Genomic DNA, 23,040 nt, shown 5'->3' with positions numbered 1-23,040 from the left:
CGACGACATCAGATGATGCGTACTGGTGGGTGTGATGGTACCAGCAGAGAGATCTAGGTTACGTCCATCCTGGAAGAACTGAAAAACAAAAACCAGATTAAACCACAACGTAAGTAAATATACAATTTTCAATCTCGGTCTGTCGCATCTCACCTGCGTCACTGCAGTTCAGCTGTTTCATAAGCATCCATGAACTTCATAATGTCAACAATTGCTGTAATGCTCTAAATTTTTCATTGTATTGACAGGCAATCATGACAAGTCTGTGTCTTTGAAATTTAGTTCAAGTGAAGTGCGTGAAGAAACGAGGAGAGTTTGCTTCAGTTCATCTCCTCTCCAAACATTCATCACATCTAGACTCCTCAACCCCGCAGCAGGTAAGGACGTTTTTGAAGAAATATAATTGATAGACGTGAGATCTGCAGTTTCTCCGCAAAGTAATCTTCTAAAAAGGCATAAAGGTTTTTTTTTTAATCAAACATTCAAAATGACCAAAATGACTTTTTTTTCAAATGCTGTAGAAATATTCTTCATTTGATAGTGTTGCAGAGAGCAGTGGGGATTGCAGCTCAAAAGGATGCAAAAAACTACATCCCTTTGGTGTGAGGATGAAATGGATCCGCACGTATTCCCTGTCTCACGCTCTGTGTGTAGCACTAAATGCAGCTGGTTGCCACTCCTTTTCGGACTTCAGAATGGCATTTGATTTAGTGCCGATATCCACCTTTTCGTGCTTGTTTTCAGTCATTGTCTTTTATCTTTTTTTACAAAAATATAATCCAGTCAGAATAGTGAAATACGCTTAAAGCAGGATTTTTTTTTCTTTTCTACAGCTCAAGTACCGAAATCTCCTCTGTTCCGATCCTCAGTCTCTTCCGATTCTGAAGATCCAGGTGAATAAACATTTATGATGCAAAACATCACATATTTCAATCCCAAAACTCGTGTATTGGATTCGACCCCCCCCCCAAAAAAAACAAAACAAAAAAAAACAATTTCCTGCTACACACTGCAGATCCTTGGCTCTCAATGGCCCTGCATCAAGAGCACAAGTAATAAGACGGCAGAACAACAGTTCCATCAAGATGTTGAGACGAACGGAATCTCCGGGTGTTGTGAGAAAGTTCCGGAAGAGCACTAGCAGCCGGAGACCGTCAGCTTGGTACAGGCCATGCGCATCCCAGAATCTGACCTCTGACAATAGGCATATTCTGAATGGTGAGGCATGTCCTGTTTCACTCCGAGACACTCAAGCCTTATTGTTAGATGCACTGTTATACATAGTTTGTTTTGGAATACATTCATTCATAATACATCCTCAAGAGGCAAAAAAAACATTATTCAAAAAATACAAGGTAGCAGCCTAGAAAGTGCTCCAACTCAAAGTTCAAATACTTTGTATAGAATAAAAAAAAAATCATTCATCCTTTTTCAACAGCAACAAAAAAGAAAGTAACAACTGACATACAGAATCTCAGTGCCCTTGTGACTATCTCAAAACACCAGCCAAGAGAATACACACACACACACACACACTTACTTTCTGGACAGAAGGCAACATTTCACATCGTGGACTGAGAATGAGTGAAAGGGGAAGAGTTGTAATGTAAGTAGTTTGTGTACAGACAACAGAGGAGCTACATTTACACACCAAACACAAAGCCTGATTGCCCTCTTAGAACAGAGCCAAACGGGCCAAACAGCACCTCAATTCATGCTTTTAAACACTGGAGGGTAAAAACAATGCTTGACTCTCTTATCGGCCTCTTTAAGAGCCTATGTACAAAAAAGCGCCAACACAAACTACTTCTGTCCATTCACGCACACGCTCAATGAAGTAGAAAATTGTGTTGAACAAAATAAAAGCATGGCATTTGTTTTATACACGTCGGTAAGCAATAAAATTTGTGCAGACTTCATCTCTTACGCTTGCACACGCACTCACAAAAAACCTCAACCTATCCTAACTTTTTTTTTTTTTTTTTTTTTTTTTGTTAAACAAGTGCAAATCTTCAAGTTTTCAAATTCATATTTTGATAGCTTTACCATGAACATAAAAATACAACAGTGTTTGTCTTTTAGGAGAGATGCTCAACTTATATCTCCCCAACAACATTTCCAAACCTCCACGTTTGATACGGCGGAAACTGCTCCGTTCCTACCTCTCATATGTATATTCATACAAATATTCTACACATAATATATGCAACAATATATTCACACATTTTTGCATTGTAAAAAAAAAGAAAGAAAGACAACTCCATTTCAAATATGAAAACATTAAAGTGCAATGGTTTAGGTAAGGTGCTTCACTGAAGGGAGGCAGAAGAGGATCTCCTCTTCACACCGAACCTCCCAATAACCTCCTTCTGCTCCTCTCACAGTGCAGAGTGAGAGAAAGAGGGAGAAAGAGAGAGGGGGTGTGGACAAATATTGCCCGCCCCTTCCCTCACTGAGCAGTGCACATTCCTCTGCTGATTTGCTCCAGGTTTAAGGCCTCAGGTAAACTCAAGTAGACGGGCTGGGTCAGTAATCCTCCACCTGCTCCAGCTCACCTCCCCCCAGGAATGAGTAGCCTGCGGAGGTGGGAAACAGGAGAACAGAGGTTGAGAGGTCTGAGGGTTGACTTTCTACAAGAAATTTCCCATCTGGGAATATACTAATGACTAATTCATAAACTTTTCCCCCTTGAAGCAGGGCAGGAAATGCTTTTCAATAAGTACATCAGTAAAGACGTTCTCTTTGCTAGATGAAGATCTCACTATGACCCAGACAGCAAGAATTTGACAAGGAGCCAGAATACAGATTAAAACAGTAGTTCAAGGGTTATTCTGGGTAATGTATGCATGCTGATGGGTAAAGCTGAATGGAACCCAGTAGGGGTTTGTGAGTGTTTATGTGAGCGTATACGCTAACCGAGGATACTGGGGTCAGACTGGAGCATCATGCTAGGCTTTTTATTCGTTTTTCCTCCCTGAGTGTCGTACACACTGCCGCCCTTACTCATGTGAGCTGCCTGGAACATTGACTGTACGAAGAAAAAGCAGGAAGAATTTAAACAATGGACTAATAGAAAATTAAAACTAAAAATTGAAATATTATAGGTCTTCTTTAAAAATCCAGTAAAACAGTATGTAATCTACCTGCAGGGGGAAGTTCATGTTTAATCCAGAGACTTCCTTGGACAGCTGTGGAAAGTTTCAGTACATTAAGACTCACCCAGTGTGGAGAATTGAACAAACGTTAAACAAGAAAAATCATCCTTCACAAACCTGCTGCTGTTGTCTCTGGTGGTTCGCTTTCTGTTTGGCACGGCGCTCCAGGAACTGCTTGGCAAACTCTTTGGCTTCAATGGTATCGCCCAGATAAATACGGATAAAATCATGAACTTCATATGGAGACTCCACCTCCTTCAGATATGCCACAATGGTGGGCACTACCAAGAGAAATGCAAGCATGATAAATTTAATCTCCATTCCTTTTGGAGAAGACCGTAGAAAAAGAGGCGAATGGCAGATGTGACATAGTTACCGTCCACTGAGGAGGAGTTATTTGCAGAGGTGTTGAGAGCGTGGAGCATCTGTTCACACCAAGTGGTGAAACCGTCCTGAGGTTTCATCCCCTGAAGAAGCTTCAGAAGCCTCTCCTCATCGTCAGTACGCTTACGCCGATTCAGCATGTACTGATCACTGAGAACACAGACACGCTTGGGGTGAACATTGTGTGTAAAAACACTGGTTTAAATGGAAAGGTAAATTGTGAGTGCAAATTTGTGTACCTGAGAGAGGGACTGCTGCGGCTGTTCTTGAGGCCAATGTTGCGATGGCTGGCCTGGTTTTTCATGGCCTCATCCCACATACCCATAGCAGGGTTGCCACCTCCGACCTTCCCTTCCATGCCAGCTCCTGACCACATTCCAGATGGCCCATCACTCCACTGGCCCATTGTCAAACCTCCATGCTGAACGAAACAGTTATAATGAACTAAAACAACAGCAACTCTTACGAGGAAGACCTCTTTAAACCCAAGACTACAAACTGTTTGCCAGCCATTCGGATGTATATTAAACAATTCACTGCTCAAGATGTTTTTTACCCTTTGCTGCTGCTGAGCTCTCTGCTGCTGCTGTTTATGAAGTCTCTCTGCCTCCAGCTCCAGGAGTCCCATGCTCTTTCCGGTAGCTTTGCCCAGAGACAGAGCTCCTGCCTGGCTTCCGCTCCACCCTGCGCCCCCTGGCACGCTCTGCTGCTGCTGGCTCTGCTGCAGAAACTTCATGATCAGTTCCTGCTGCTGACGGCACTGCTGTAAAACACAAACATACAAACGTGTTACACATCATAAACATTCAAGATTGCAACAGTTGTAGCCCAGTGTGTCCATGTGCTCACTTGTTTTCGTCTGTAAAGCTCCTCCTCCTCTCTCCTCTTCTGTTCCTCCTGCTGCCGGCGCTTTTCCTCCCTCCGTTTCCTCTCCTCTTCATCACGCTTCCTGAGTTCAGCTTCACGCCTCTCCTGCTGGATCTAACACACAGGCAGCACAGGCTCAATTACCAAAGAGCAATATGGGTGAAGTTTACACATTCAACATGAAACGTCATCACCGAGAGGAGTGATTAATTGGTGACATCGCAGTCCTGCTGAAGTCCAAAGTTTACTTTGGTTTTTAACGTATACATTAGGGTATAGGTACAGTGTGCATTTCGTCAAATTTTTCATAAGCATAGTACACATGTACAGTAAACGTGCAAATTGGTTTTTCTGACTGCACTTTGTCCACATGGTGGCAACACTGCCACGGCCCGCTGTTTCAAAAAACAGATAAGGAAAAAAAACTTCTTAAATTTCTGGAGACAGCAATAGATGCCTATGTTGATGAACGCTTGTGTGAGTCGGTTAAGAGACATGAGCAACTCTGTTTAAACAGGTACAAAGATATTTTTATCTGTAACTTTTGGAGAGTAATAGTGCAGACACTGGACAAGATCCAGGCTATGCACAGTTGTACACATTTGCTAAATTTTCACATCAAAAATGAAGTAATGCTTTGGGCTTTAGTCACCATGAGCCCTTGATCAAGACAAGATCAATGTAATCTAGCAGGACAGACAGCTTTACTATAGCATATGCTGAAGGCACTTTCAAGATCACATAGGTTACGTACTTTCTGCAAATGTTCAAGAGTTGGACCCTGAGTGGAGCTACTCATGGTTAAGTCCCACAGACTGGTATCACCGCCTACAAAACAGAAAAACCAGTGGTGTAACAAAAGCACTTCACAAAATAAAGTGGCTATTACAAAGCATCAATGCAGCTGGTAGTACCTGACTGCTGAGAGACTGAGGTAGGCATGTCCCACATGGGCCCGGTGTCTGGCACTGACATGGACCTGTTCATCGCAGGCATCATCCCAGTCTCCCCACACCTGAGACCCAAACACATCGCTCATAAACCCAAAACAAGTATATACCTGGTCAACTGATGCATTAATTGCTAGTCGGTGATACCTGTTCATGTGCTGAAATCTCATCTGAAGTTGTTTGTACAGGGCTGCAGTGGCAGCTTGTTCTAATTGTTTCTTCAATACCTCCTGGTCCATGTTCCCCTAAAGTAACAGAAAAACAGACCAAAAAGTTGTATCTCCATCCAACTACAATACTTTATTTGGTAGAAGTTTTAGGATTGGAGAGAAAAGACCCGTCAGGAAATGTAGAATGGGAGGATATGAGATATGAGATGAATTTGGGTCATCTGTAACATGACCTCAATATGTAAGAGCACTGCCTTAAAAGGTTAAAGCTCTGACACCTACTTGAATATTTTACAAAAGCAACAAGCAACTCATGGCTATTCTTGATTTTACCATGGTTAAGGATTTAGGAACATGGTGAAATTGTTGTTACACAAAGCCCTGAGTAAATTATTACTAATGCATGGCACAAAGCATCATCAAACCCATTTCTGGATATTTCACAGTGTTCCTCACCAGCAGTGGAGGAGGGGATGGGCCGGGAGAGAAAGGCACACGCCCCCACATCTTGATGACTTCACCCAGGGGCTGAAATCCCTCATCACAACCACGTTTGACCAGCAGGTTCATGGAGAAATACCCCGCCTGAAACCACTCACACATCTCCACTGTAGTGAAAGGACCTGAAAGAGAGACAACCAATACAGCCCACAATTTAATGCTGTGATGAAGACATAAAAACCCTCCAAGAATGACGTGGTAGTCAGAATCACCTTGAATCTCCCCTTGAGGGTCTTTGTAGAACCACTTCATTGCGGATTCATGGGACAGGGGCAGAGCACTGGCGGAGTTCGGGAGAGTGTGTGCGGTGGAGTGAGAGTGCGCACGCGTATTCGGGTGTGTGTGCGTGTGTGCCGCAGTGATGTGGCTCTCCTGAAGAGCTTGAGTGAAACACTCCTCTTCAAGAGATGTGTCTTGCAGGGACGCCACCATCTTCTCAGCCTCCTTTAAAAGACAGATCTTTTTTATTTTGACCTTCTATCGTAAGAGCAACAAAAACAAACAAAAAAGCAAGCACGCTAACCTGCTGAAGGTGCTTCATGCCATCTTCCTCCTCGGTGTCTCCCCCTACTGTTGGAAGGTGAGTACCAGTGGTTGAGGGAGGAGAGGAGCTCTGCATCTGCGTTGTGGTGCCACCTGCTGGAGCTGCATCTATAAGAACAAACTCAGTCTTGTTCCAGAGCTTTTTGCATTGCATGTTCTTGGAACAAAAAGGGAAAATGCACAAAAAGAGATAGAAAACCTTTAGATGGTTGGGGTGCAGGTTTTGAAGGAGGAGTGACTATGGGTTTGGGAGTCTTTTCCTCTGCAACAGGGTGCACAGGGGCAGGAGGAGACACAGCATGAGGAGATGATGACTTTCTGTCTCCATCACACACAGCTATTGCTTCACACGTGTCCGCTGAAAAAAAAATAAAAAAAAGCGGCGAGATGAGTTTTGAAAACAGCAAAAAAAAAAAAAAGTGAGGAAATACATCAGCTTGAGAAATGGAGGACACTAAACGTTTAATGTTCATTTAAAGTAATCTTGGTCAAAGCAGGTCACATGATGCAGAACAAAGGGCAACAGTCACTTTCTGCTGAACATGCCGGATACAGCATCAAATAAGACTTTTCTTACATTTTTCAGCAGGGCTGTCCTTCTCTTGACCACCCTCCTCTTCCTCCTCCAGAGCTTCAAATTCCAGTTCCTGGTCTTCAGGGATTGCATCTCTGGAGCTTTTCTAAAGGGTAACACAAACCTGATTTATTCCATCTCTTTTTTCTCAGGAATTTACTTAACAGTCATGAGCAAGAATGCATCTGAAATTTATTTAAAGAAAAGCGTAAGACAAGCAAACCTTAATGCACATGAAGGCTCCAGAAGAATCAAAGGTTCCCATCTCCCCTTCTTCTTCATCGGTGCACCATTCAGGCAGGCCATCTCGCTCTTCCTCTCCTCCCTCACTTCCAGCCCTTCTACGTCCACCTTCTCCATCTCGGAAGTCAAAGTCAAACTTCCTACGACGACCATCCCCACTACAGTGCTCCCGCCAACCTGCTGAACGAGGACCCCCATCTAGATGAGAGAAAAGACAAGTTTAAAAAAATTCAAAAAAGAAATTATAATATATGTGTATATAAATAATAAAAAAGTGAATGTACCATCACGACGGCCTCCAGCAATTCTCCAGCTTCCCCCAGGTTCTGCCCCATCATCGTCCTCCTGCTCCTCTCTGAGCGTACGCCAGTTATCGCTGTCTGAGCGCACGTAGTCCTTCCTTCCTCCTGCTCCTCCCTCCTCAAAACCACCACGCCCACCATCACGCCTCAAGGGCTTTTCAAAGCGCCGCTCACTTCTGAAATAGCAAATACTAATGATCAGCACAACAGAATGTCTGACATTTATTCTGAGATTGACTGTTCATTCTGCACCAATGTCTTGATGGATTTAAGTTATACAAATGCATGTTATAAACATTGATATTCAGACAAATATGTACATTGTATATAAAACTTTACGATGTATAAATTCACCTGTCATCCCAACTTTGACTGCGGTGCATCTCTCGTCCTCGGCCAAAACTGACCTCTTCATCCACACTTCTTTGGTAGAATCCGCCCTCTCCTCTGCCTCTCCCTGCACACAAACAAAAAATTATTAAAACACATAAAAAAAAAAAAATAATAATAATAGTAAATAAATATATTATACCATTAACACTATCAAATGAATATGTATTGTATAACATAATACATTTCTTGGGAATAGACTAAATGTGACCTAGACATTTTTTGAGAAATCATGATTTGTAATTATTTACAAAAATAAGATGAAGAAACGCATGTAACTGGAAGGATGATCTTCATTGTAGTCAATGACACACACACACACACAAATTCATTTTACACTCATATCCATACAGAAATTTATTAAAGCAAGCTTGTAATTTCTGCACTAGCATCAACAAACGGAATTGGAAAAACAAACCCCATTTTCAAACATGTTTTTCCAAACACTCGCCACATCTGCCAAACAGAGTGCTGCAAGGTTGACATACTTTTGTATGCCAAAACCCGGAACTAGTTAGAATTTTAGCACTTCCGGTTCCATCACTCTAATGTCTATGAGGTTTTTGGTTAAATGCCTGCAATAAGGTCTGTGGTCAACACAAGCTCTAGACACTTTCATAATTTACTCTATGACTTAAAATACATCAGTAATAACCACGCTGTTTTTTTTAAGCTTTTACTTGTCTTGAAAAAGGCCGTTGCTAACAAGTGGCTAAACGTCGCTACAAAGGCAGTCTTCATGCCGAACAGGAAAACCCATCTACTTATTAGTTCTCTTTTACATCTTTGCTTTGTTTATAATCACTGCTTCTGGTGATTGTATTTAGGCTTCAAACTTCATAATCATTCTGTTAATTTGTGAACATTAACATGATGAACAAAACATGTAAGAATCATCAACTTTTGTTGGTCACAGAGTAGGGATGTTCATTTTAACTGGTTAACCGTTAACTGACTAAGAATTGTGACTGATAAATACAATCAGTTAAATGGTTTAAAAAGTCATTTATTTATTGATTTTTTTTCAGCAATTTATCAAAATATTTAAAAAGGTTTGCTGCATGGTTAAAATATGCTACACATATACGATTTTTAGTTTTATAGAAAAAAAAACAAGTCACACATAATTCGCATTTTATTATTTCATTCAGAAATAGGCCTAATGCCGACGTGAAATGTTTACAAACATTATAATAAACACTGTAAACATAGCTAGGCTACACAACAAACAGTATTTACAAAAGAACAAGAATTAAAAATATAAGCTATGGCAATATAAACGACAAGCCAAAACAAATTAATTTAGGCTAAAATGAAACTGAAACCAATGAGGAGTCTGTCATTCAACACAAAATCAAATGTTTCCGTATTCGCAATGTATTTGAATGCCAAATTATTATTTATTATGTAGCCTACTTCACTCGCGTTCCAATATCCATGTAAAACAAAATATTTTGCTTAATATCACGGAGGTACGATGAGAACATTTAACGGCACAGATTTTACTACATATTTAAACTGAGCAGTGTGTTTTTTTCCATATGTTTGACTGACTGTATTTTATTATGATAATGAACAGGCTGCATTGTCAAGGTAGCAAAGCTTAACTGTGTGCGTGCATGCGGCGCAATCACTTGAATTTTTTCCATCTAACAGTGGAAGAAACTGTTCTTTTTAGTCATAAATAAAAGCAAACCTTTTACTATTCCAATGATTATCTTAAACAAAGTGTAGCAAGACGTTCCTGTCTGTTCCGGTTTCTCTTATTGTTAGTCAAATTAACCAAATTACTGAGAAAGTCACCTTTTGTTTGTAATGGCTCTTGGTGCCTCCGCCCCAGTCTTTGAGTAGTTATGCTGATTGGATTAGCACCTATGCATTTGAATGACACTGTTATGCTGATGAGATCAGGGCTGGAGAAATTCCGGTAACGGGCTGATTCCTGTATTGCATTTGCATGCTTTGTTTAGATTGTCGCCACCTCTACTGAATGAATCCCGCCCCCTTAAAATGTATATAAACTCTACTGTGCTGAGCTATAGTCAGACTTGGATGACTGCAGCGACACACAGCGAGTCCTCAATAAAGAGTGACTTCTGTATGAAAGATATCCCAACGTCTCCTGGTTTCTGCTTCGACGAGGAAAAAGTTTCCTACACTAGGCTACTTGTTGCACAGATTTTCTTTCATTTTCTTAATTTATTAGTTAAGTAAAAATATATTTCTTGTATAAGCCTATTAATTAGTTATATATATATATATAGCTAGCCTAGCTTTATTATGTTTTTCTCCGCTCTTAGAAGCTCTGCAGTTGCGTGATGTGATATGACCATGTGAATCCTCATGTTCTGTTGTTTGTTGCTTTTTGCGCATGTAAAATTAATCCCCAGGAAACACGTTTAACGGGTCACAGACACTTATCCTTTCTAATTTAATTCAATTCTAATTTAAAATAATCTTGTCGGTTAACGGTTAATAATCGGTTAACGAGCGTCGGTTAGGAAAAATAACCGAAATGACTATCCCTATCACAGAGCTTATTTTCTGCAATAATCCCAAAGCTGGTGGAAAAATCCTATTGGGTTTTTGTCAGCCAGTATGAACCCCCAGGTTGGCCTACAAAAATATGTCATCAGCACTAATTCACACCATTGGTCACAACCCACCTCGACCACCTCGAGTGCTTCCACGCCCTCTAGCTACAACTGTTGGTACAGCTCCACCTCCTTTACCCATAAGCCTTAGCACAGCCACACTGTTCACAGACATGGAGAAGTTTCTCTGAAAGGTGAGAGAAATAAAAATCAGTGATATACATACGACAATCAATGCCCGATGTGTGCGCTCACACACACACACACACAAGTAAGCCCACTCCCACTAGTATTTGTAAATATTAAGCCGCAAAACTATTCATATTTAAAAAGGAAATTCTGTGTGTCTCTGTGTTAATGAATGGCGCAGATTATTGTTGAGTACAATGTATGTAACAGACTGCTACTAAAGTTATTAAAACCTTATTTTTAAGGAATAAGCATTCAATATTTCTTCAATGTTTAAATTGTAATATTAAATTACCTTAATTTTCCAAAAAAAATTAATCTGTTTAATTTTCATTACTTAAAAGATAGATTAAATGAATGTTTTATGCCTTAAAACAAAATGTAAATACACAACAGAATTTCTGAGCAAAAAAATCATAAGGCTATTGTAAGAATAAATTAAACTTGTTTTATGCTTTCAAATTAGACATGCTAAAACAGAATTTGGTTACAATAAAACATTTCATAGGGCCCTAAATGTAATATTTGTTAAACTTTTAATAAATTGATGTTAAATTGTTTAAGTTTCATGATTTTAATTAATTAGACATGCTTTTTGATTAATAAAATGTAATTTAACCATTAAAAAGGAGTCCAGAAAAAAAAAAACGGAATCTACCCCCCGTAAACCATGGGGAAACACTGATATTACTTATAATATCCAAAAATTTGCCCCGTGACTACAATATGCATCACTCACCTGCTCCTCCTCAGTCAGGGGCACCAAGGCCAACGGCTGCTGAGGCTCTTCCTGCAGGATAGCAGCGAGCTCCTTATCCTGCATGTCCTCGGGGATCTGAATACGCAAACAAAATCTCAATTAGGTATGTAATCGACAAACAATTATTGACTCTTATATTAACACTTGAACTACTATAATGAAAAGGCCCTTGACTTACACATGTGGCCTGTTCAGTAGGTCTGTGTATTGGCAAGAATCTGGCGATACGATACATAACACAATACGGGGTTGCGATACGATATGTTGCGATACTGTAAGTAAGGCGATCTATTGGGATATTTCTTATTTTAGGAATAGGATATATTTTTAGGAAAGCTGTCATTAAAAACACACCACCATATGCAAACCTTAGTAAAAAAACAGGCCTAAATAAATACAAATTATTTAACCAGAACACAGTGGGATCTGCATTTGCAATAATCAGTCCCTGTAACATTCATGTTATTAAACCAATTTAAAGGGGGGGGGGGATTAAAGTGCTTTCAGGATTCTTTAGGTAAATGTATAATATGTATTTTATAAAAAAAGACCATATATATTTTTAGACCCTGCTTTTAAGGTTCACAGTTTAAGTTTACAATTGTAACATACAATGTCATAACATTTTGATCTGAACAAAAAAATTACATCTGCTTAATATCAATGAAAAATAAAGTGGTTGCAGGATTCCTAAAGAAAACAAAACAATTGTAAAACAAAATAAATACAGATGTTAAACATTCTCAGAACCTTTCAAATTGTATTTCACAGGTTTTTCAGTTTGTATTTATAAATACATGGAATCGCCGAGACAGCAACGCGAGCACCGCCCCAACTGCACAAAACGCCCCCAACACGAGAGAAAGCTGCCGCCGACCCTACCGCCCGCCGCACCCCACGCGAAGGCTCTTCACACGGCACGTGGCAAGCGGGCGAAACTGAGGGAGCGCCCGTGCCATGGTCCCAGGGCGGACGTTACCACAAAAGCCCAAATGACGCCACACTTCAGCTTTGTACACTGACAGCAAACTATATTAATGCTAACATTAATGGCGTGCCCTAATGCTAGTATTTCCTGTCACTGTTTAAGTTCAGAGATGAAGACTTCTATCTAGCGGTCGGGATATGAACTCAAAACTAAACAACTGCCATGAATCTTGTACGATTTTTATTTATTTATTTTTAAATATCAATATTCCATTTTTGAGAACTGATACAGTATCGCTAGGGCTGTGCAAATAATCGAATGCGATTTTCATGTGCATCTCGACAGATGGAGCAGCATTTACTACACAGAGCCGTAGTTCACTGACAAGCTACGCAATATCACGTTCAAAATCGCAGGCGATTCATTGTCGATTATGAACGACTGTGTAGTAAATGCCGCTCCATCTGAAAGCACGTGCTGGAGATTTACTACTAATCACAGAACCGGCTTTACTGTCGAGATGCACATGAAAATCGCATTTGATTATCTGCACAGCCTTAAGTATCGCCAAACAAAATATTGCGATCCTCACGTGTATCGATATTTTCTTACACCCCTACTGTTCGGTTTAATTTATTTGACTTTTACTGCAGGAGCCATGAGTCACCTCACCTTGTTATCTTTGACATAAAGTGCTAACATCTCCTCGCGGCCATAGCGGTAGTCGGCCAACTTGGACTTTGGCATTGCAGGGGAAGGGGGAGGGGATGTCACACTCCCCCCTCTGGATAGTGCACGGAGCCTGAAGAAAACAGACATCGTCGTAATTATTTCCATCACCCATTTAAAAACAATGAATCATTCTGGATTCAAGATTGTGTACATGCAGAAAACCATAGGAGAGATTAATCTTTAAAAAAATCTAAATCAAAATCAAAATATACAAAGGGGAAACATCTGTTTCCTCCTGTTGACACTTATAGGGAAGTAGGACAGAAAGAAAAAAAAATCAGCCACAATGAATGTGGCAGTTCATAAATTTACTGCACACTAAATATTTCTCACAAAGGATACCAATAAGGGGGAAAAGTCAGATTATCCAAAACACATTTTAAATGTTTATAAGTGCAAAACACCTGTTTTGTTTTTAGTGATGATGCATTAGAAAGAAATCAAATTAAATCAATGGAAGAAAAAGAGTTCCTTTTTTTGTTCCTTTAAAAAAAAAAAGTGTTCCTTTTTTTATTATTTTTTATTTTTTGGCAAGTGCCAAAAGCAAGTAAAATATGTTGTTGGCAAGTAAATAGACCAACATTATTGGCCAGAGGGATGGTATCTAAAACAGTTTATCTGGCTAAAAGCTACGTCAGAATTTAAATGATTTTTGGGCAACTTTTTGAATTTTGGATCATGGCTCCACATTTCCTGACCATAAATGCACACTTGCACGAAAGAGCATGTTAATTTAAAGTCATACTATCTGAAATACATATACTACCATTCTGGACCGAAGTTAAGTGTCTCAGCAGTCATATTCTATATGTCCAGAGGGCTCAGGGTTTCTGTTAACCAAAGGAAAAATTAAATTAAAAATAAAGCAGAGGTTTTTGAGTCTCATTTATCATAATCAGAAACACACTAAAATGTGAGATTAAAATAATACAACAAGCATTTCTTGGTGATGGGGAAGTGCGTACCTTGTCCACAGAACAGGACTGTAAAGGACCAGTATGAACGAGGGACAGGAATGAGGTGGTTCTGTCAGGACCAGTATGGGGGTTCTGTGTGCTGAGGTGGACTTGGTAATTCTAAACTCTGTATGAATATTATAATAGCTGCCAGTTTTAGAGAGATAATGGCTGATGGATATCTAGCCAGATATAAGAGCTCCAAAAGATGGCACGCCACCCTAATGTGCCAGTAACTTCAGATCTTTAAAAAAAAAAGATTCAGCAATTTGAAAACACTTTAGAAAGATAGAGAAAAAACACACTATGATTAAGAATTTGTGGCAGCATAAATAACAGCAAACTGCTGTTTGTAAAAATACTTTCAGGGCAGTTTGTAATGCCGTAACTATTGCTGGGTAACTTCTATCAATTCTTGATCTCTTTTACTTATATTCAAAATTTTTGTGAATTATTGTTTCATAGCCAAGCATTCAACTCCCAACTCCCAACACCTGCAGAAAAAACAAAAACAAAAAACACTGATTGCTTTTTGTGCAAAACAAATGCATGCACATTACATGCATCCATAAGACAGAATACAGTCATATTTGAATGATCAAATTAACTTTTGGGTAGTTCACATTAGGATTGGGTACAGAATCCCGGTGCCAATATGGCACAGGTACCTATGTAACCGGTATGTACTAGAACCGAATCAGAACGCAGATTTCGGTGCCATTTAAATGCCTGAGCGATCGATTTAAATATTTGTCCTGGTTCTCCAAAATGGACGTAAGAAGCATGGGTGTCACTAGGCCATTTTTAGCGGGGCTATAGCGATTAGCTCCATAAACTGAACTCAAATTCGTGATTGCCTCAGAGTCAGTCCCCTTTAAATGTGACATATCATGAAAATCTTACTTTTCCAGGTTTTAAGTGCTATAATCAGGTCCCTGGTGCATCTACCAACCAAGGAAACGTGAAAAAGATGAACCCAATCACTTTGTTTTGGAAAGCCTTTTTTTGCAAGCGTCTGAGAAAACGAGCGCGTCTGATTTCGCTCCCTTGGTGACGTGGCAAAGGGATCTCATTATAATATTACCACCCCTTAATCTGTAAACTTTCACTCAAGGCACCGTCATTTTGATTTCTTTGAGCTAAAACTTCACAGACACATTCTGGGGACATCAGAGACTTATATTACATATTGCAATAAGGGGCATAATATGTCACCTTTAAATATCATATGAAAACGGCGGCAGACTTCGTCTCCTCCCCGTCTTTCAGCGTAGCTTTTCGCTACGTTCACCCCTCAACACACCACAGTTGTTTCCTCCAGCGAAAATCTAGCTCTTAACACATATGAACGCATACTTTATAAAACGTTCATGTTGCCATTTTCATTTGAAAATTTCATATTTATTAAAAAACATATTACAGTGCATGTGGCATACCATAGAGTCATTCACAACACTGATTAAAGACAGTGACAGACAGCACTCAGTCAATTCACTCATTTTAACTAAATATCAGCGTGATTGACAGAGATACAGTAGAAACATTATGTGTGGTTTTGTATTAAATAATGACCCAGATCGTGAAATACATTTATTAGCCTTCGAGTAAGGGAAGCACAACTCGGGAAAGGAGAGCATCCGAGGAGTAGGGTTGGGTATCGTTAGAAATTTTCCGGTTCCGATTCCAGTTATGCCTAACGATTCCGGTTCCATTTAAATTAACTATTATTATTTTTTTACTATTTTCCCTTAATTGAATGTAGTGTTGCTGGAAGGTAGTAAGTAATGTTGAGTAATGCATGTGCTTCCAAGTTGATGTTTTTTACACTATCAATAACATTTTGCTTTTCAACCATAACCATGTATACACACACTGCATAAAGCCCCTATTTTACAAACAATAATGCAGTCAAGAGATGGTGTGATGCAATGAGTGGTTTCTACATTTTTAAACATTTGAAATGCATGAAAATATTTTCTATCACTTTGTTTATCACTCTTGAAATGACACTAAATAAATAAATAATCTAACCCTCATACTTACATAACAATAGCAGTTTATTTATTTAGTGGTCCAAGTTGAAGTCAGTATGTATATTAATGACAATATGGGACAAATATAATGTAGTTTAGTGGTACATGTAGTCAGACAAAACAACGTGCACATTTATCAAAGATGCGAGTGTGCATAGTCGTGGAAAACGATGTGTTCGGCAGATAAAGACGCGGCGCGTCTGTGGAGTGCGAGTCATGGGAAACAATATGCTCAGTAATTAAAGAGGCAGGGCGGCGTTTCTGTTATTTGGTTTGTGACATCTTTACGGGAAACGCCGGCGCAAGGCTGCTAACAGCGCATGGTCACGTGTCGCACCAGAACCGAAACTTAGAAATTGCTCACGGTTCCGGTTCTTTTCAAAAAACAGAACCGGTTCTGAATAAGAACCGATCGGTTCCCAACCCTACCGAGGAGCATGTGAATGCTATGTATTAGGGTTGGGCCGATAGATGATGCCATCGTCGATGGCTGACAGACATCACAATGAATGTCTGATGTACTGTAATGCAACAGGCTACCGCTAGCAAGCGGCTAATCTTTTAGTGGCTCCATAGAACGTGTTATTTGTTTCACGCTTCGGACACTCTGCCTCATGTTAATGGAGAGGCTGGATAGAGTTTTTTTTTTACATTTAAAAATAGGGATGTAACGATTAACCAAGAGCCGGTTGAAAATCGATTCAAATGTGTGACGATTCAAATCGGTTGAGATCCTAAACAAATCGCGATTCATTTAGGTGTAGGAGTTTATATGAATGCATGTCTGAGGGGAACTTACTGTCTTTAGAAAAGTTTAGATGGTATTTTTTCTTTTCATCTTGCCTCTGTATAACGCATATTAAAGTTCATAAATTCAGCGCTGTTTTGTTTACATCGGAAACCAAGGAAATGCTTTAAGCGCCACCTGCTGGCAGAGAGTGAATCTGCGTCTCATTCAGCTCATCCGCTGTATAGTTTCACAAAACCATATTGTTTTTGCTTCAAATTTCGAAATTATACAATCTAATTTAGATTAAAAACTGCTCAAGTTGCATGTATGCAGCATCTTTGTTTGGATCATGATTAAAATGCAGTGTTAGCCTCTAATTTTAAATGGAAAGAGCACAGACAAAGCCTTATTTTGTTTATATGAAGAGATTTATTTTATTTGTGTAACTTATTTATTTGATTTGGGGCTTGTTTTCAAATTTCAATGTAGTGTTGTTATTTGCATTTACATTATATTAAAATTGTCGTTTAGCAGACGCTTTTGTACAAAGCGACTTACAAATGAGGACAAGAAGCAATCAAAACCAACAAAAGAGCAGTAATATGCAAGTGCTATATTAGTATATTATTATAGTGTTATATTTCAATTTCACAAAGAAATGTGCAGCATTTTGTCCAAGTAATAATAACAGGACACATTTAATGTATAATTTGTCTTAAATCTAATTTTGTTAAAAAATAATCGTGAATTATTTAACCTTTATAGGTTTACACTCTTGTAATTAATCAGTGTAACATCTCCTTCAGTGAAAGTATGTAACATACTTTTATTAGTTCTTGCTTTTTCTGGAAATCAAATCCTTGTCTTGGCATAGCTAGCAACATGCTCTGCCTTGAATTTTTTTTAGAAGCAGACCCTTCAAATATTATATGCACCAAAATAGTAGTTTTATTTGTATTGCATTTACGACACGCATACCTTTAAGAGAGGCAAATAAAATGAAACTCTGGTCATGGGACCATTTACACAAAACATGTACAGATGTGGATGAAATCAAGACATTCTGCACTCTCTTTATAATTGACCACTCTGTGAAAAAAACATCAGCAAATCCTTTTAGACACGTCACACTCGGTAATAGTTGCTGGTGGGATTAAATGGGCAAAGTAACATTTTGCAAAAGCCAAAAAGGGACTAAATAACAAAACGCATCCAAACCCCTTGTGTGAGAACTTTACAACCTACAATCATAACTCCACAAGCAACAGTTCAACTCAACGTGAGTAACACTCACTGCGCTGTTATGCAACACAAACAAGCAACACGCCTGAAACTGAGAGGCGTTTTCTAATGAAGATTAAGACATAATCTAATTATAAACAACGAAACAAGTCCAAGACGTTTTAAGGAGACCAAGAGCAAGAAACGCATCAGTAACGTCTCAAATCTACTCGCGCTGCAGGCCTTCAGGGCTCCACGAGCCTTTCAACCATCTGCTACAGTGCGATTAACTCCCACGACATATGTGTGCGATTACCACTCAAATGTGATTACCAACCAATGCACAAAGCAGCCTTCCCTTTAAAAAGCTGAAAATGATTTAGCACGCACCTCTTCTGCGAGCCTGCTGGCCAGCTAGGCTAAACTAGCCATCCACTGTTTTCTCCAGAGTTGGATCTTCTCTAAAGAACTCACTCTTTTTTGCACGTACGTGCTTCGCAGGAACCGATGGTTTGCACTACTGGTATGTCTCGGTTTTCAACACTCGCCTTGCGTGAGTTCGATGCTGAATTCTTTATATATTTTCCCCTGTATCTGCAACGGTCGCAATGAGTTTTTTTTTACTGTCTCGCTCGGTCGTGTTGTTTGTATTTTACAAAAATGGCTGTTGGACATGAACCACATGAGAAATTCATCCAATGAACCGCGAAGATCTTCTTCTTCTTTTTGTTTGACGCCGGCTCGAAAACTAAAATAGCGCATTACCGCCATCTACTGCTAGCATGCGCCAGAATCACTGTATCTCGAACCACAGTCAAACTCGAACGATATTCTTTGTTTTTGTTGTTAATAATAATAATAATAATTATTGTTGTATTTGTTATCATTAATAGGCTACTGTTATGTCTTTACTGTACTATTACACACACACACACACACACTTGTCTGGTTTGCTATCCTTGTGGGGACTCTCCATAGGCGTAATGGTTTTTCTACTGTATACAGACCGTATATTCTATAGCCCTACACCTAAACCTACCCCTCACAGGAAACTTTCTGCATTTTTAGATTTTCAAAAAACTTCATTCTGTATGATTTATAAGCTTTTGTACCCTTGAGGACCACAATTTAGGTCCCCACCGTGACACGAGTCCCCATGAGTCTGTGTGTAGTCAGGTTTAAGTCCCCACCAGAATAGAAAAACAGGTACACACATACACACACACACACAAATATAAATAAATATACACACACACACACACACAAGCAAAAACAATGGGGCTACAATAAAGAATGAATGAATGACTGAAAATTACAATTTATTTTGAAATAAGCAATGCAAATAATAAAAAAAATAATAATTTTCAATGTTTTTATTTTATATTGGACCTTTTGAAGTGATGATAATAAATGAAAATCTGAAGATTAAATTCTAACAGGTTTTTTTAATATTGAAGGTTTTTCTTTTCTTTCTTTTTTTGATGCTTTAAAACAAAAACATTAAAACAATATAAATATTTAGAGGAGCAAGTGAAAAGAAGAATAAGTAGTTTATATATTGAAGAACAGTATTTTGTTTGGTTTAAATGGAAGGCATCTTGATTTTTTTTATGTCTTTTTATATCCACTCAGTTGCAGGACCGTCAGGTGTGTCAGGTGAGCGGTGAGCAGTTATTTGACTATCACTGCAGTATGGAAAATTAGCACCCCGAGACACTTTCTTAGGAGTTATTCAAAGGAGATTTTGAAGGAGAGCTGTTTCATTTCAATCTAATGGATCACCGGACTGTTTTGCTGGTGTTTCTCTGCTTTCTGCTCGTCACTGTGCACTCAGAAGTGCAGAAAGATTTCTCACCCGAATGCCGTGAGTTTATGTATATGGGCACTCCCCCACGGGGTCTGGAGAACCGCTCACTTAAAAAGATATGCCAGCGTTATAACGGCAAGCCTCGGTATGTCACTCTGTATGATGCGGTGGGTCACATCCCGGTGTATTCTGCGTACACTTTCAAACGCTCCGACGGCTTCAAGAAGGTTGACGTTCCTTGGATGTTCGAGCCTCAGGTAACCAACCGTCGAGTTCTCGTTTTTGCTCATAATGAGTAAAGTATCAATAACTTTTGTAGACTTGATGCATAAAAACAAGTCACAGTTTAGATTGAGCAATTCATTTCAACTCAAACTGCTAAAAACTCAAATTAAATCAGCCTTAATTGGATTTATCTCGTCTCCCAGTTTGGTTGGTTAGCTGGTTTAAACCCTTAAAATGCTTTGGTCAAGACTGGGAAACCAGCTGCCAAATACTAAACCAGATGAACACCATCTGAGAGACCAGTTTAATTGACCATCTGAGGCTGGTTTAAGCTGTTTTTACCAGCAGGGTAAGCTGATTTGCTGGTCTTATAGCCAGTTTAAGAACATGAAAAGTGCAAAAAAACACCTTTACAACGAATAACATCAAAATATCTTTATATATTTTCCATATGGTGCATATTTTATTGAAAATAGGCTACCTTAAAATCTTGTTGTTTTTTACCTAAATATTCTGTACTCATTCAGCTCTCCACAGCATCAGACTCTGGTGAGATGCAGCCATTTCCTCCCAGTGATGTCCACGACAGTTTTTCAGACGCCCAGGCCGTCTTGGAAGACTACTCAAACATTGTTGATTTCGAACGAGGTCATTTGAACCCCGACGAGCACCAGGCTCACCCCGATGACAAGGCAGCCACGTACACCCTTACCAATGTGGTCCCACAGATCCGCGAGTTCAACGTGGGCCACTGGAAACAACACGAGCACATCATCCGGCGTCGCCTCAACAACTACTGCCGCGGCAAGGCGTACATAGTCACGGGGGTCACCACATCTGGTAGGATGATCCGTAGATACAACATCGATCGAGTGGCCGTTCCTACCTACCTGTGGACGGCCTACTGCTGCATCAATTACGATCACAATGCCCCCTTTGATGAGCGATCCAAATTCCCGGCCTTTGCAGCCTATGGGCTTAACGAGAAAGAAGGAGCGGAGGTCATAGAGATGTCTATGCAGCAACTGGAATATTTTTTGAAGAAGAACACCTTTGTGGACAAGAGGTTTCAGATTTTCTTTGGGAACTGTGAGCCTAATGATGCCATAATGGCAGTCCAGACTTAGGTGTCTTCATCTTGCTTCTCTTAACCTGTTGATACCTAAATTCATAAACACATTTTAAAACATCATTCAACTGTCAGAATTGTGTTCTGTAGAATGAATATTCTGCCATATGCTCTTAAATAAAAGGTTCCAATTAGATTTTACAACTTAATGAGACAGAAAAATACTTTTCTAGATTCCACTGAAAACATTCTTTAGTTCTTTAGAAATCTATTTTGTACACTACTGCTCAAAAGTTTGGTGTCAGTAAGATTTTTGATAGAAGATCTTATTGTTTACCAAGGATGCATTTATTTGATGAAAGATACAGTAAAATTGTGAAATATTATTACAATTTTAAATAACTGTTTTCTATTTTAATATATTTGAAAAGTGACCCCCCCCCCTGTGAGGGCAAAGCTGAATTTTCATCAGCTGTCTGAAGTGTCACATAATCCTTTAAAAAACATTCTAATATGTTTTTTTTTTTAAACCATTATCCATTTTTTAGGATTCAAAGGAAAAGCATTATGGAAATCTTTTCTTTTGTAACATTATAAATGACATTTCTGTCACTTTTGATCAATTTAATGCACCCTTGCTGAATAAATTTTTTTTTATTCTAAATACATACATATACATACATAAAGGACCCCTTTGATTTGTAGTGTATGTGCTTTAAAGAAACTGTAGTTTGAACAACTACAAAGAACCACTGCATAACATTCATTTTTAAGGGTGTACTGAATACGATTTTGAGCATTAGACCCTGAAGAATATTCCCTAAAATGCATTTTTATGATTGCGGGCAAAAACTAAAATAATTGGATATAACAATGTTAACTTAATTGGATATAACACTGTTATCGCTCTCTCTCGCTCTGTTTTTATTTGTTTGTTTCATTTGAAGGGTGAAAATCTGTATTCATTTTCTTTAGCCTTGACTGGTAGAATGAAGATCCAATTTCAGTTTCAGAAATATTTGATATCTTCTAATCAAGAATATTTGTCCACAAGAGGACTGAAAAGAGTGATGAAATGAGAGAGATTTAATGACTAATCATCTGGGGCCTTGGGTTTTTTTTATTAGGTCCATTAACTTCTTTGTAAGACTGCAACAGCTAAATCTTTTCTCACGTTGTGAGCATGTTCACTGCAATTTATCTGAATATTGTAACTCTTCTAAAATAAAAATTGGCCACTTAATCTTCTCTGTTTGCCTACATTCTCTCAATTATCAATATAAAAACATGAAGACTCAATAACATAAGCTCTAGGTGTTCTGGATAAATATTTTCAAAATAATATACAGTAATAAATAGAGCTAGTATCAAACTCCTATTGCTTGATCAATTTAATATGTACACTGTCTACTGATTCTTTTCAAAGGAAAAAGTTGCTTTTGTGTGTGCATGCAAGATTAACAATGGTATGAATATGAGATGGCTCATGTAATATCAGATAACCAAATAAAAGTGGCATAAAGAGGTGAACGAAGTCCCGTCCCTTCCTAATCCCTTGTCCACACAGGACACAGACTCCATACAGACAGGCTTATCTCTGTATTCCTTTTTCTTTCATCACCTCTTCACACTCTATTGAGGACTGTTTGTTCTCTTGCGATGTGGAGTATAGAATAGCCTGATTTACATTTTATAAGACAGCCATACAAGTTAACCA

The 23,040-nt window shown here is 39.0% G+C and overlaps 2 protein-coding genes across 3 annotated transcripts; one reads left to right on the top strand and one right to left on the bottom strand.

Annotated features, from left to right (window-relative positions):
- Positions 1–1,396: 1,396 nt before the first annotated feature.
- LOC107554307 (PERQ amino acid-rich with GYF domain-containing protein 1-like) lies at positions 1,397–18,905 on the bottom strand. 2 transcript variants are annotated; one of them, XM_016236785.1, is made up of 25 exons: positions 18,613–18,905; positions 14,248–14,732; positions 14,049–14,112; positions 13,223–13,352; positions 11,602–11,697; positions 10,746–10,860; positions 8,044–8,146; positions 7,672–7,865; positions 7,368–7,585; positions 7,148–7,250; positions 6,770–6,928; positions 6,551–6,678; positions 6,240–6,471; positions 5,983–6,149; positions 5,504–5,601; positions 5,321–5,421; positions 5,161–5,234; positions 4,389–4,520; positions 4,096–4,302; positions 3,779–3,960; positions 3,532–3,689; positions 3,273–3,436; positions 3,144–3,188; positions 2,917–3,028; positions 1,397–2,576 (listed from the first exon to the last, which is right to left on the bottom strand). In XM_016236785.1, the coding sequence occupies exons 3-25, from the start codon at positions 14,081–14,083 to the stop codon at positions 2,527–2,529; spliced, it is 3,003 nt and encodes a 1,000-aa protein (XP_016092271.1). In that variant the 5' UTR covers positions 14,084–14,112; positions 14,248–14,732; positions 18,613–18,905; the 3' UTR covers positions 1,397–2,526. The 2 variants fall into 2 exon arrangements, with proteins under 2 accessions (XP_016092271.1, XP_016092272.1); XM_016236786.1 differs by having other exon boundaries at positions 18,697–18,905.
- Positions 18,906–19,865: 960 nt separating this feature from the next.
- LOC107554295 (endonuclease domain-containing 1 protein-like) lies at positions 19,866–21,381 on the top strand. Its single transcript, XM_016236775.1, has 2 exons — positions 19,866–20,286; positions 20,782–21,381. Exons 1-2 carry the CDS (start codon positions 19,996–19,998, stop codon positions 21,379–21,381), a joined length of 891 nt encoding a protein of 296 aa, XP_016092261.1. The 5' UTR covers positions 19,866–19,995.
- Positions 21,382–23,040: the final 1,659 nt, after the last annotated feature.

Source organism: Sinocyclocheilus grahami, unplaced genomic scaffold, assembly GCF_001515645.1.
Source record: "Sinocyclocheilus grahami isolate Dianchi unplaced genomic scaffold, SAMN03320097.WGS_v1.1 scaffold497.1, whole genome shotgun sequence".
Classification (NCBI taxonomy): domain Eukaryota; kingdom Metazoa; phylum Chordata; class Actinopteri; order Cypriniformes; family Cyprinidae; genus Sinocyclocheilus; species Sinocyclocheilus grahami.
The sequence above is the reverse complement of the archived record's forward strand: the minus strand, read 5'-3'. Positions and strand labels throughout refer to the sequence as shown.

Excerpts from the sequence above, each read along its gene's own strand:
- LOC107554307 (XM_016236785.1), bottom strand. The coding sequence starts at position 14,083 with ATGACTGCTGAGACACTTAACTTCGGTCCAGAATG. Across the intron at positions 8,147-10,745 it reads AAGCACTCGAGGTGGTCGAG|GGAGAGGCAGAGGAGAGGGC; the intron begins GTGGGTTGTGAC and ends GTTTGTGTGCAG. Across the intron at positions 6,150-6,239 it reads CCCTCAAGGGGAGATTCAAG|GTCCTTTCACTACAGTGGAG; the intron begins GTGATTCTGACT and ends TCTCTCTTTCAG.
- LOC107554295 (XM_016236775.1), top strand. The coding sequence starts at position 19,996 with ATGGATCACCGGACTGTTTTGCTGGTGTTTCTCTGCTTTCTGCTCGTC. Across the intron at positions 20,287-20,781 it reads CTTGGATGTTCGAGCCTCAG|CTCTCCACAGCATCAGACTC; the intron begins GTAACCAACCGT and ends GTACTCATTCAG.